The following is a 12849-nucleotide window of genomic DNA, read 5'->3' as shown; positions in this document are numbered from 1 at the left end:
TATAAAAAATCAGTTTTTTTTTAAATTGGACACAACCCTATATCAATTGGACATGTTGAAGAATTAATAGTATTGATATATATATATATATAATTTTTTTAACACTAATAATAGTATATATTAAAGATAGATAATATAGTAACAAATATTTGGGTATATGAAACTTGTTATTATTAAAATATAAAAATATTATTAAAATGTTTATGAAAAGCATTGACTAAGGCTAAAATTATTGAGAATATGACAAATCAGTAAATTCAATTTTCAAATAATAGTATAAATTAAAAATAAATATAAATATTTTTTGAAAGTTTATATACTAAAAAATATTTTTTACTATGAAATCAATTAACTAATTGTTTATTTATTTATTTTTCATTTTAAATTAAATATTGTATATAAATAAAATAAATAAAATAAATATAGATACTTTATCAAAAAAATTATAACAAAAAGGACTTAAAATGATTAAAAATAAAATTAAGTAATATTAACTTATATATTTTCATATTTAATATAAATCAGATTTTGTTAAATATATTCTTGCCTTTTAAAAACTCAGATCAAATCTTAATATATAAAACAGACTTTTCTGGCTTCTCAATGTGTCCACGTCGCTTTTGGAGGCTGGGGCATTTTGCGACATGTGTCGCGACGTCATTGCTCTATTCCTTTTTTTCCTTTCACGCGCTTTGTTTTAGTTTCTGAATCAGGCACTTCGTCTTCCTGACAACGCTGCGATCTCGTCCTCAAACCTCAATTGGCGACGTAGAGCAGTAACGTCTATCCTTTCAATTAATCACATCTTTACTCCAACTTTTATCGATTGCTCCAATCCGCCTAACATCTCTCCTCAAGTGTCTCTATCACCATAGGGGAAATTAGGACACTGTGCCGTCTAATGTTGAAGCTTTTTTGATTGTCGATGGCTTTTACGATTTCTTGTCCGTAACGGTTACATACTGTTCGTGATCATCTTTTTAAAAGTTGTCACTTTTTCAATTGCTATATGAGTCATTTTCTTTTATTTTCTTTGCTATTAGGTACTCACTTTAATCCAACCATAAGGGAAAAGAGTGCTAGAGCTTGGAGCTGGCATCAATCGTTTCAATTGTGAACTGGCTCAAAAGGCTGGTTAAGTCATCTTCCTTGACTTCATCGAAAGTGCCATTAAAAAGGTTTGTTTTACCACTATTTTGGTTTGGTAGCTCTTTGTATTAAGTTTCTTTGGTGATAGTGTGTTCTTGTAGAATGAAAGTGTGCTGACGTGACATTTCCAGACCTGAAAACCGAATATGGATCCGCTGACTTAATTTTCCCAAGTTATGTGTCTCTCAGATAAAGAGGTAATATCCATTTCCCATTATGTGATTCTCTTTTTGCTGTAAAAGAGAAGAAATTCTAAATCTTTTAGATGGGATGCAGGTGGAGTTTTTGGCAGAAGGAATGCTTGGATGGGTGAAAGCCAGGAGCATACATTTTCTTCAGAGAATCATGTTTCTTTTAATCATAAAAAGGCAAGCGAAAATCGATACCCCACTCACTATCGTAAACCAAGATTCTATACAAAGGTTGGTTGTCACTTGGCTCCACTCTCTCATATCTAATGTTTTGGATGACTTGAGCTTCCTTTTTAGAGTGTGCTAAATTTTAAAATGTATGGTGTAAAATGCAGTTTTTCAACGAACGCAAACACGTGATGCTTCTGGCAAATCATTTGAGCTCACTATGGTTGGTTGAAAATGCATTAGGGCATATGTGAAAAACAAGGAGAATCAAAATCAGGTAACTAATTATTTTCTTTATTAGACTGTCTACTTTTGTTATCATTTGATGGTCTTCCTTATTCACTGCCAAGAGGTAAAGCTTTATGTCCATGTTATGTCAGATTTGCTGGATTTGGCAAAAAGTAAGCGTGGAGAATGACAAGGATTTCCACAAAGATATCCTGATAACTCTCCGTCATTTACAGCAGTGACACTATTCTCCACATCCAAGTAAGCATCAATCACTCTTGAAGATTCATATCCCTTTTAAGAGTAATCATCATCTGTCTCTTTTTTCCAAGACAAGCCAGCTCTGTTTATGACATTCTTCAAGTGACTATTGCAAGAGTGATGAAACTCCGTTCCAGTATTCGCAGAGTACATCAAACAAAGAGGATATGATATCCATGATGTTCAAGCCTATGGACAGGTTTGTGTTCATAATAAAACTTTTATTATTATTTTCTGTTTTGAGGGTGTTATGAGTCATGAAACCTTCTTTCCAGTAATGCTGAAAGATGCAGGTTTTGAGGATGTGATCGATGAGGACATTATTGATCAGGTTACTCTCATACACGTACATGTACAAATCTACATTTCTTTGTGTGATATGCTGATTTTAACGTATAGTATTTATATATTCTCAGTTTGTCAAGTCCTCAGACGTGCGTTAGAGAAAGTGGAGAAAGAAAAGGAAGAATTTAATCATCTGCGACTTCTCAGAAGTCAAAAAACATGATCAATTAGAAAGAATCAGTTCAAGAAATTTCTCCTGTTGTTAAAATCAAAGGCTAACCGTGATGGAGATGATCAAGGTTAAAAACACTTCAGAACACCATACGAAAAGTATGATTTAAAGCTACAGATTTTTTTTACAGAAGTGAAAATGTCACAGAAACGAATCATAATCTTGGTTGCTTTCCAGCAGGCAACAGGTGTGAAACTGTTCCAGCTAACAACAACCTCAACGACGGCCACAGTCGTCTTCATGAGGTGGAGTCGGAATAAAAAAACATTGTTCTTTTTTAATCACCATACTCCGAGCATTCCAATCTTTCAAAACAAGTCATATACTTTTGCATTTCTCATAACTTCGTAGCCAAACTTATGTATTCTCTCACTTTATGATCAGTTTGATTTAGTTCCTGGATTGAATCAGAGTCTCAAAAAAGTTCTTGCATACGAAGAGAAGTTAGAAACATCATTCCACGAACCATTGTTTCTAATAAACCAGCTGCAATAATATAATCCAAATCTTTGTAGTTCACAGGTAATATGACCGGGAACCATTGTTTCTAATTACTCGGTTTCCACATGTTGCTCTGTCTTTTATTCAAAATATAATATTTTTTTCAGTCATCCGTTTTGAATGACTATATGAACACAAAAATGGTGGGAAAATAAACACAGAACTTGAACAAAGCATAAACACAGAACGGAAACATATAATTTCATAAATGATTTTACATCTTCAACCAAAAACAAAAACAAAAAATAATTAAAAGAAAAATCAGACGTAGCCAATACGAAAAACAATAGGCATAGTGGCTTTAACCACGTGAAAAAATAATTTAGTGGTCTCTGAAACTTTTTAAAATGTAAATCAACCCATAGCTATCAAAAGATACACTCATAAGACAGAAAAAAGACACACAGCATTACTATTACTTACTCGATAAAATTACTATAACTTTCTCCATTTGTACCATCACTAAACCAAGCATCATCCTATAGCAGCTTTTGCACCCTAAAAAAAAAAACAAATATGAACTTTCGAACAAAATGCAATTGAAAATAATATCCCAACCCACCGCTTAGAAAATAAGTTATATTATTGAATATTTCGATTACTACACAAAACATAAACTAAATATACCAATTCTACAATGTTCAACTATTATCTAGGTAGCGAATATCATCAGCTTTTCCTGCTCTGCATATAAACAACATGAACAAATATCCACAATAGAAAAACCCATAAAAATAATATGTCTGAACCCGGCACTATGTATCCCTAACTTTTTTTTTGGTAATTTCCAATAGCATTTTTGTTATCTTCTTTACTTCGGAATTTCTCTCTTTTTATTTAAAATCTGCTAAATTATTTGTCTTCGTCTAATTATTTTCCTACTTTCCACTTTATCATCCAAAAAAACAGCAACCCTAAAAACATTTCATTCGTAGAAATGTAAAATATATAAAAATTAAAACATCAACCATAACAACTATTATTACAAAACACAATGACCTTCCAATAAATCTTCGCTACTTTTACCTAGCTGTAATTTCTTACTAACACTCTTATACAAAATTGAACAGGCCAAAATATGAATACATCAACTTAACGTGGTTTACAAATTCAATCAGAGAATGCAACTCCAATTTATTAAAAAACATAATGTACGAACCCGGCGCTACGCGCCGGAAAATCACTAGTTTAGTATATATCACTATATCACAGCCATAATACCTAGTTGGGTAAGTGTATTAAACATCTCTTGCTATTACGGAGTAATGTATAAAGAAAAAGTCAAATAATATCTTGTTGTTGGAAAGGTCAAACACATAATTAATATCTCATTTAAATAAAAGCATCGTCGGATCATCATATATATATACAAAACGAGACGGTGTCTATCTAGATATCTGGGGTAGTTGACGACATAAGCGGATAACGGGTACGCTTCTCCCTTAAAAAAGGATTCACCTTTCCGATTCAATCCCAGCCTCGACCACTCTTCGTGAACTAGGGTTTCTTCCCCATGGATTCTACTACTTCTCTCGTCGTCAAGGTTTACAATCCTCTTCTTTTTTTTTTCTATTTGTAACGGTAGCTGCCACCGGTGATCATGCGGCTATCGTGTCGATTTTGTTTCGGAATTTGATTTCGCCATGGATCGAACCGTGTACCTGTCGTGAATGAAATTGAACCGGAGTTCTATATCTATGTAGCTGCTAGAAGCATACACACTTAAGGATGTTTTAAATTTAGATTTTATCGTATCCTCAATCATAAGTTAGGGTTGCTAACTACTAGTATCAAGAGGTTTCTTAATCGTGATTGCTAAGCTTGTTTGAACTTGTTTTATTATTTCAATCGTGATTGCTAAACTTGTGTTATTGGTCAGTGTCTTAAGGAAAACTTGTTAGAGAAACATATTGATGTTTTGTTTGTTTGTTTGTGCTCTTTAAGTGTTTTTAAGGTATTGCCATCACATCTGTTATTTAAGGGGTAACTTAAGTTTGTTTGTGATTATTGTTGCAGGTGAGCTATGGAGGTGTGCTTAGGCGCTTCAGGGTGCCTGTCAAAGCTAATGGACAGCTTGATCTTGACATGGCTGCTCTCAAAGGAAAGATCGCTGCTCTGTTTAACCTCCCTGTTGATGTTGATTTCCCTCTGACTTACTCTGATGAAGATGCCGATGTCGTGGCTCTGGTCGATGACAATGACTTGTCTGATGTCACGAACCAGCGCCTCAAGTTTTTGAAGATTCATGTGCAGTCCAACACTAGCTCTATTGCTCCAGAGAGTGGTGGGAGTCCGACAGCTTCGGCCATGCCTAATAGCCTTAACCCTGTTTCCAAAATCCGGAAGGGTATCAATGATGTTCTGACGGCTGTACCTAACCCCACGCGTGAAACCGTATCCAAGGTGTATATTGACCTTGCATCTAAAGCGGTATCTTCTAGCCCTGTTGTTGGTGAGCTCTTTGATTGCATCTCCAAGCTAGGGAAACTCTCTGGTCCTCAGGAAGGTGGTCTACTCTCACCTGTTGTTATTCCCCGTTGTTCCCTGAGCAGGGAGGTTCCTTCCTTTGGCGAAAAGAAGGATATCTCCCAAACCGGGAAAAAACCTGCTGATCTGAATGAACCAACCTGCTTTGCTGTTTCAAAGACTTCTGGTCCTGTACCAATCTCCTCTGGACTGGGTGCTAGTTTCAACGAGTGTCCCTTCAGTGGTAGTAAAGTGAATGAATCAAGTCCAAATCCTGCGAACTTCAAAAAGCATGCCCGGCGTGTCTGTCACTCGAAAAAGAGCAGCAGTGGTGATTACTGGACCTCACTGGGTATCTTCCATAAAGGCATCCGCTGTGATGGATGTGGGGTTCTTCCAATAACCGGGCCTAGGTTTAAGTCTAAAGTGTAAGGAGACCCTTTACTTAGCAAGTGTAGAAACTATAGATAGGCATCTTAGAAATCCATTTTTACTTATTTGTTACTTTGGTGAATATTTTGCAGCAAAGAAGACTATGATCTTTGCACCATCTGCTTTTCGGTGATGGGTAACGAAGGGGATTACACAAGGATGGATAAGCCAGACTCAGTTCAACATTCGCATCCCTTTAGAGGACAACTTACCCCAGTATTGCTCTTTCTTCTATATTTAAGATTCCTTTTTTCTTTCTGTGCCGTCTCTTTCTGTAGTGTAGCTATATGGAAATCTTACCTTTCTTTTTTTCTCCCATATAGATATCGAACCCGTGGGTGGGCCATGTGCCGCAACCACAACATGGAGGTTTACACTTCAGGTGCACTCGGCCTAAACTCGACAGTCGCTTTGTGCTTGATGTGAATGTACTTGATGGAACAGTTTTTGCTCCTACTGCTCAATTCACCAAGGTTTGGAAAATGAGGAACAATGGCTCGCTGGTGTGGCCGCATGGCACACGAATAGTCTGGATCGGTGGGGACAAACTCAGCAGCTCATTGTCAGTTGATTTACAGGTTAGAAACTATCTTCGTAGTTTTGCCACTTCTTTAAGTTCCCCACTTGCAGATCAACTGTTGCTGTTTGAATTGCTCGCAGTTTGGCTTTAGTTAGCTTTTTCTCTGCACAAACTGGCAATATTTTTTCTTACTAGTTGTTTATTGGTCTCAAAATCGTTGCAGATTCCAGTAGAGGGTTCGCCAATCGACAGTGAGCTTGACGTGAAAGTTGATTTTGTTGCACCAGAGTTACCTGGTCGATACATTTCTTATTGGAGGATGGCTTCCTCTAGTGGAGCTAAGTTTGGGCAACGTGTTTGGGTGTTGATACATGTACTTACTTGAACTTTACTGATCTGTCCGTTGAGTTATCATTTTTCTTTATCAAAATGTTTTTGATATTTTTTTTTGTTGTTGGTCGCGTTGTTAGGTTGATGCATCCTTGAAGGGTTCTGTTGTGAATGAGTTTCAAGGACTGAACTTGAATGTCTCCCCTGATGAAGAATCTACAGGGATCAATGTGAATCACGAGCCAGCTCAAGCTGGCAGCTCCAGTGTTAACCCTGGGGCAGTGGAAGGTGCTGATCAAGAAGGAGAAGCAGCTGGATCGCAAATCCCAGAAAAAGATGACCTGCCGGTTGGGGAAGAAGTTGAGCCTGCTGATACTCTTACACCATCTTCATCTTCGTCATCATTCAACATGATCGAGTTCCCAAACATGCCTGCTGTTGAGGCCTTGGGTGGTGGTGGTGGTTCGTCATCTACAAAGGACATCCCTGTTGATCTTCAAAAGGATATTGAGGAGAACGACATGGAGATGGCCATGCTCAAGGAGCTGGAGGAAATGGGATTCAAAGAGATGGTTTTGAACAAGGAGGTCTTAAGGGAAAACGAGTACAACTTGGAGCAGTCTGTTGACGCTCTTTGTGGAGTTAGTGAGTGGGATCCTATCCTAGAGGAGCTTCAGGAAATGGTGAGTGTGTGCACTTTTGTATCTTAAAGATTCTCGAAACCAGATAAAAGGGGGTGTTATTGACAATGTGATTTATTTTTGCAGGGTTTCTGTGATGATGTGACGAACAAGAAGCTGCTGAAGAAGAATAATGGAAGCATTAAAGGCGTAGTGATGGACCTCCTTACTGGAGAGAAGGAGGCTTAATGTGTGGCTTTTGTTTCTGGGAACTTCTTATCTATCAGGTTAAACTAAGTTTTAGAAATAATAATGATACATCCTCTGGTTATCCTTGTTTGATGAATGATGGATTTTGTTTTCCGAAATAAATGTTTAAGATAATATCTTTCTTTCTTCTTTTTAATTTATTTCGAAGAGTGATTACGAGCCAAGACTTACTAACCATACATCACTAACCTTTCAAGTCTTGGTTCTAAACTAATTTGTAAGTCAAGGTAATGAAGGCGGGTTATGTGCTATAGTATAAGCATTAGTTCAGACAACAAAAAAATCATCAAAGGTGTTCAGACACAACAACAAAAATCATCAAAGAGTGTAAGAATCTCGTCTAAACAAAATGCAAAGCGATAAGAGAGACAGAGAGAGAGAAAACTGGCAGAAGAGATAATCTCAATCCTTAAAATCCACGCCTCGGACGCTCCTCCGCTACGTTCACTCTTATTGCTCTACCCTCCATGTTCTGCAAATGTAAACAAAGATAGATTAAGAGATCAACAATCACAACAAAATCTGCATTACCATCAATGACCACGTATGAGGAAGGTACCTGTCCATCAAGAGCAGCGATAGCGTCATTAAGTTCAGTCTCGTTAGACATTGTGACAAAACCAAACCCACGTGAGCGACCTGTCTCACGGTCATAAACCACACGAGCTTCCACAACTTTACCATGCTCACTGAAAACTTGTTCTAGACGACCGTTGTCCACATCCCACGGTAGGTTTCCCACATAGACTCTGAACGCAGGTTCATACACCCGAGGTTGGCGTTCTGGACGTGATCCTCTCGGTGCTGCCTTGTTTACTGTCAGAAGCCTTCCGTTCAGATCCTGACAAAACAACACAAATGCTCAGTAACCTTCCCACAAACAGAGCCCCAAAACTCAACTCTGTTTCCAAAAATGTCTCAGACAGAACATGTTCATGGAAATGCAACAAAATGGCAGTAAACATAGTATATAAACTTACATAACGGTTGAACTTCTCAACAGCAGTCTCAGCTTCTTCCACGGTACTCATTGTCACGAAACCAAACCCACGACTCTGGTCTGTCTCCCTATTGTAGATAACCTTCATCCACAAGAATCCAAACAACACTTTAGGATGATATAAACAAACGTTATGACGTCAACAACATACAATGTCAATAGATACAATTCAATCCACAATCACTTAAAAAGCCAATAACTTTATTTATCTCAACCACTTAAGCAACACAACACAAGAAGGAAGCAGCAAAAGTCAATACTAACCTCAGCGATTTCAACAGTGCCGGCTTGCTCAAAGAGCATAGCCAAGGCTTGACTGTCAACATCGTAAGCCAAGTTTCCGACGAAGAGTTTCGCTTCCTCCGGCGGCTCCGGGAAGTCACCTCCTTCGCCGCCCACATCTCCCTCCGAGAACGTTGCCTCAGGCTCGTTCTCCTCGACGGCGACGGAAGCGCTCACGTCCCCACCTTCTTCCCCGTCCCAATCCGAAGTCTGAGCGACGAAGGAGACGAAAGGCGACTTCTTTAGGTTGGTTTTGGCTTTGAGAGATAGGGAGACGCGGGAGAAAGCGAGCGGGAGGTTGGTGAGGAGGGAGCAGCGAGGGTGGATAGTGGAGAGTGAAGGGTGGGGGAAGATGGTGGAAAAGGAAGAGGAAGAGTCCGCCATGGCTAAAGGCTTGAAGCTTGAGGTTACTATTGATGAAGCCATAGCAGAGGAAGTGTGGGAGAGAGAGATAGGGATAAGGAGGGGGACGCAGAGAAAAATGTTCGATACCGAAGTGAAATATCATTTTAAAGAAAAAAGGATTAAATATTTTGGAGAAAAAGATCTGATTGGGCTCAATATTGGGCCATACGATTCCAATGGGCTTGGTTTAGATAGTTTGGTTTTTTGAGTTTTTACATTCTGAAATAGAACATGACCACCAAAAGTCTAAAAGTGTTTGGAACAAAACCAGTCCAGTCCTTGAGACAGTATGTATGGTCTTCATACGATATAATCATATTCTTTTAAACGCTGAATTAATTCAAATTTAAAACAACCATAATCCGATTTATAAACCGTTTTTGAGTTTCAAATCTACCAGGTCTGGAATCATGGTAAAGAAGACATCAGTGTCAAAAAAATATTAACTTTGATGTTATATATGACAACAGAAAACAAGGGAAGACTATCTTTGTAAATTGTAAGTTTGTTTATATTCTTCATTACTGACTACATCACATCGTCACTAGTAACCACAAGATCTTTTTTCTTTCTTTTCTTTCTTTTCTTTCCTTAATGAATTAATATGTTGCACATGTGACATGTCATGGCTACGAAAAAGGTGTAATTCATTATATTGGTTAGTTATATGGAGAAAATGAATACATTGGTTAGTTATTTTAGTTGTTACAGAATTTAAAATATATCCACAATCAGTGAACAGTAGTCAAAACACGAATATAAGACCACTCCATCAAAAGTAGGGCTGCTGAGCCCCATGATTGCTTCAGTTTTCTTCCTTTTGAATTATTTTGTATTTAACCATAGTCTATGCATCGACCAGAGTGTAGAAAAGTCGTGGCTTTTGTCAGAAATTGATTGGTTTGAACAACTTTGACCCAAGAAGCTACCCATGTTAGAGAACATTCCAAACTTTCTGAGTTCTGAATGTGCATTGTAACTACAATTTCCATAAGGGCTGCTTGTGTTGTATCCATCATTGTAATAGACATTAATTTATGAGAAAATAAAAAAAACAGAATACACAAATTATATTATATTAATATGAAGATCAACACATCTGCACTTGTTACTACACTTTCAACCTAATAAAAGATACCTTAAAACAGAAAATCCTTAGATGGGTCCTAAAAGAGCAGTGAAGCCAGAGGTTGTTTTCTCCTCAACTTTACCCCAAAAAGAAGAAAAATCAATAGAGTAATTAAAGGTGGGTAATGAAAGTTATATAACTTAACCCCTTAATTGGTGGCTTTAATTGCCTTTTCTATATAATTTCTTTTTAATTTGCTAAAAATAAACTTAAGCAAGCCTCCACAATCAGCAACGGGAACCCTTGCGGCAATTCAATGCACCAGAACCAACCGTCAACGGTCCAACTAGAGAAGACGGTCTAGCCCCAAGACTCGAAGCCTTGGCGTAGCCAGAGGAGGATGAACCACCGGAAGGCGTAAAAAACGCACCATTTAATAATAAATCACCAGAGGATCTCCAGTTCCAACTCTTCCACTCACTCTCTGGGGCGTCCTCATGCTTAGTCACTTCTTTGCTAAATCTGATATCCGGGGCCAAAAATCTGTTCCCTTGACTATTGATTGTAGGGTCAGCACTTCCACCAATAGCATACATCTCCCAATGTGTATAGTCATTGTTCACCACATGGAAGTACCCATGTCTACACCTACACACATCAAACAAATGGTCCCAAATTTTAATCACATCAAAATTACATTAATTTACTAACAAAAATCTAACATTATTATATAAATTTTTTACCTTGGCATTCTTTGAACAAGACCTTCACCAAAGTGGTTAAAAGCAATGGTGATTTGCATGTTCTTGTCACGAGTGTAAGAGTCACTATGGCCAAGCAACATGACCTTGTCATGATGCGTCATGTAATTGTTAGACAGAGTAATAGCCGTGGAGCCCATAATGGCATCAATAAGCCCGTCTTCGCAGTTAGATAACGAACAATGGTCAACCCAAACATGACTCCCTCCAAAGATCGAGACACCGTCACCGTCCGATATCGTTCTCCATCCATAATGCCGTGGTGAGCTCCGCACCATAGCGTTCCCACCTGGCTTACAGTCATGGATATGGATCCCATGGATGATGATGTTTGTCACGTACTGGATCGTAATGCATGGCCCACCAGAGATGTGTACTGACGCTCCACGACCGTCTATGGTCTTGAAAGAGTTCATGATCAGCTCTTCTTTCAGCTGAATGGTCATGTCTCGTTGGAAAATGATCCATAGTGGCTCGTCTTGGACCACGGCGTGTCTTAACGTTCCGGGTTTGGGTGTCACTGGGTCGTCGTTTCCTGAGTCTGTCACCACGTAGATACGACCGTCTCGGCCTCCTATAGCGTTCTTGCCGAACCCGATGGCACAGTCTGCGAGACGTTGACGGTTGGTCTCCCAGTGTGGGTCGCATCGCCAACAGTCGTCGATAGGGTTACCAGTGGTGCATGAGAGGTAACCTAACTTCCTTCTTCCAGCAACCGACGCATTAATGCTCCTGCAAGAGTTTACAACCAAGAATATTATTATTACATGAGAAGTCGTTGTTGGTTCAAGTAAAATGTGTAAGAAGAATATAAAAGACAGAAGATTCGTACTTGTGAACTTCATCGACAACAGCTTCAGGGTCTGGTACTGGTGAAGATAAGATGAACGGAGCATAGAGAAGAAAGGAGACTATGGAGATAAAGAGCTTCTTCGTCTGCATTTTTCTTTCTTTTTCCTTCTCTTGGCTTCAAGTAAGAGAAGAGGGAAACGCAGATGGAGGAAAGAAGGTTTGAGTGGGAATGGAGAGAAGATGAAACTTTGAGAGTTTATATAATAAACGATGTAGAGGAGCTCCACACTATTTGTTATTGGACTTTTCGGTTTAGGTCCCACTCTTTTATATCTCCTTTAGTAAAGAATTATATAATAATAAATCTTTATGATGAACCAATAGAATGCTTCACCGTTACATTTGTTGACATTAAACAAAAGCCTCTAATCAAATTTCAGGTAAAAAAAGGTTATACTTTTCAAATAGTTCCACTTAGTCTGTTTAGCCGAATAAAAACAACAGGAAGTTGGTTTTGAGGTAATGATTAAGGATCCAAACTTAGTTCTTGTTGATAGCATATATTCATTTTAGAGAACGTCAAACCAACAACAACAAAAGGTTCTATAATTTTTTTTTATCAATTCATAGCAGTTTCACTCGAAAATAATTTAACAAAAAACTGGAGATGTTATGTAAATCACAACCTATTATATGCAAATAAAAACATGTAATAGAAATTGCTTACAGATTACTAGTTTCTTTTCGTTCGTCATGCTTTACTTTTGCATTTCTTCAGACTTTACATCTTATGTTTCAGGATATATAGTTGCATATATTGCAACAAAGTATAAACTAAAATACATTAGAAAGTGTCCGTATCAGAACCGTTAGCCTTTATTATTCTG

General features: G+C 38.0%; 3 protein-coding genes and 1 long non-coding RNA gene across 12 annotated transcripts; 2 read left to right on the top strand and 2 right to left on the bottom strand.

The window, feature by feature from the left end:
* Positions 1-686: 686 nt before the first annotated feature.
* LOC108838453 (uncharacterized) lies at positions 687-2921 on the top strand. Of its 9 annotated transcripts, none has more exons than XR_008939690.1 (10): positions 687-944; positions 1044-1178; positions 1238-1346; positions 1426-1571; positions 1676-1785; positions 1889-1997; positions 2069-2196; positions 2273-2328; positions 2414-2581; positions 2695-2921. It is a non-coding gene; the product is annotated as an uncharacterized LOC108838453 (long non-coding RNA). The 9 variants fall into 9 exon arrangements; XR_008939689.1 differs by having other exon boundaries at positions 2692-2921; XR_008939691.1 differs by having other exon boundaries at positions 688-944; positions 1281-1346; positions 2414-2612; positions 2692-2921.
* A 1473-nt stretch (positions 2922-4394) lies between these two features.
* LOC108822336 (protein NBR1 homolog) lies at positions 4395-7784 on the top strand. The gene is made up of 7 exons (XM_018595382.2): positions 4395-4558; positions 5032-5909; positions 6006-6129; positions 6237-6491; positions 6657-6806; positions 6904-7446; positions 7531-7784. The coding sequence occupies exons 1-7, from the start codon at positions 4529-4531 to the stop codon at positions 7630-7632; spliced, it is 2082 nt and encodes a 693-aa protein (XP_018450884.1). The 5' UTR covers positions 4395-4528; the 3' UTR covers positions 7633-7784.
* A 97-nt stretch (positions 7785-7881) lies between these two features.
* On the bottom strand, positions 7882-9376 carry LOC130501468 (31 kDa ribonucleoprotein, chloroplastic-like; the record flags this gene model as incomplete). Its single annotated transcript, XM_056996399.1, is given in 4 exon segments — positions 7882-8125; positions 8213-8494; positions 8634-8735; positions 8918-9376. Coding segments are annotated over 4 exon segments (906 nt in total), but the record flags the coding sequence as incomplete, so codon positions are not given.
* Positions 9377-10400: 1024 nt separating this feature from the next.
* LOC130501469 (probable pectate lyase 18) lies at positions 10401-12213 on the bottom strand. Its single transcript, XM_056996400.1, has 3 exons — positions 12003-12213; positions 11153-11902; positions 10401-11057 (listed from the first exon to the last, which is right to left on the bottom strand). The coding sequence occupies exons 1-3, from the start codon at positions 12110-12112 to the stop codon at positions 10697-10699; spliced, it is 1221 nt and encodes a 406-aa protein (XP_056852380.1). The 5' UTR covers positions 12113-12213; the 3' UTR covers positions 10401-10696.
* Between the last annotated feature and the right edge of the window lie 636 nt (positions 12214-12849).

The sequence above is a fragment of the Raphanus sativus genome, unplaced genomic scaffold (genome assembly GCF_000801105.2).
Source record: "Raphanus sativus cultivar WK10039 unplaced genomic scaffold, ASM80110v3 Scaffold0208, whole genome shotgun sequence".
Classification (NCBI taxonomy): domain Eukaryota; kingdom Viridiplantae; phylum Streptophyta; class Magnoliopsida; order Brassicales; family Brassicaceae; genus Raphanus; species Raphanus sativus.
This window is presented reverse-complemented; position numbering and strand designations above follow the sequence as displayed.

Excerpts from the sequence above, each read along its gene's own strand:
- LOC108822336 (XM_018595382.2), top strand. The coding sequence starts at position 4,529 with ATGGATTCTACTACTTCTCTCGTCGTCAAG. Across the intron at positions 5,910-6,005 it reads CCTAGGTTTAAGTCTAAAGT|CAAAGAAGACTATGATCTTT; the intron begins GTAAGGAGACCC and ends AATATTTTGCAG. Across the intron at positions 6,807-6,903 it reads GTGTTTGGGTGTTGATACAT|GTTGATGCATCCTTGAAGGG; the intron begins GTACTTACTTGA and ends TCGCGTTGTTAG.
- LOC130501469 (XM_056996400.1), bottom strand. The coding sequence starts at position 12,112 with ATGCAGACGAAGAAGCTCTTTATCTCCATAGTCTCCTTTCTTCTCTAT. Across the intron at positions 11,903-12,002 it reads GTTGTCGATGAAGTTCACAA|GAGCATTAATGCGTCGGTTG; the intron begins GTACGAATCTTC and ends AAACTCTTGCAG. Across the intron at positions 11,058-11,152 it reads CTTGTTCAAAGAATGCCAAG|GTGTAGACATGGGTACTTCC; the intron begins GTAAAAAATTTA and ends TGATGTGTGTAG.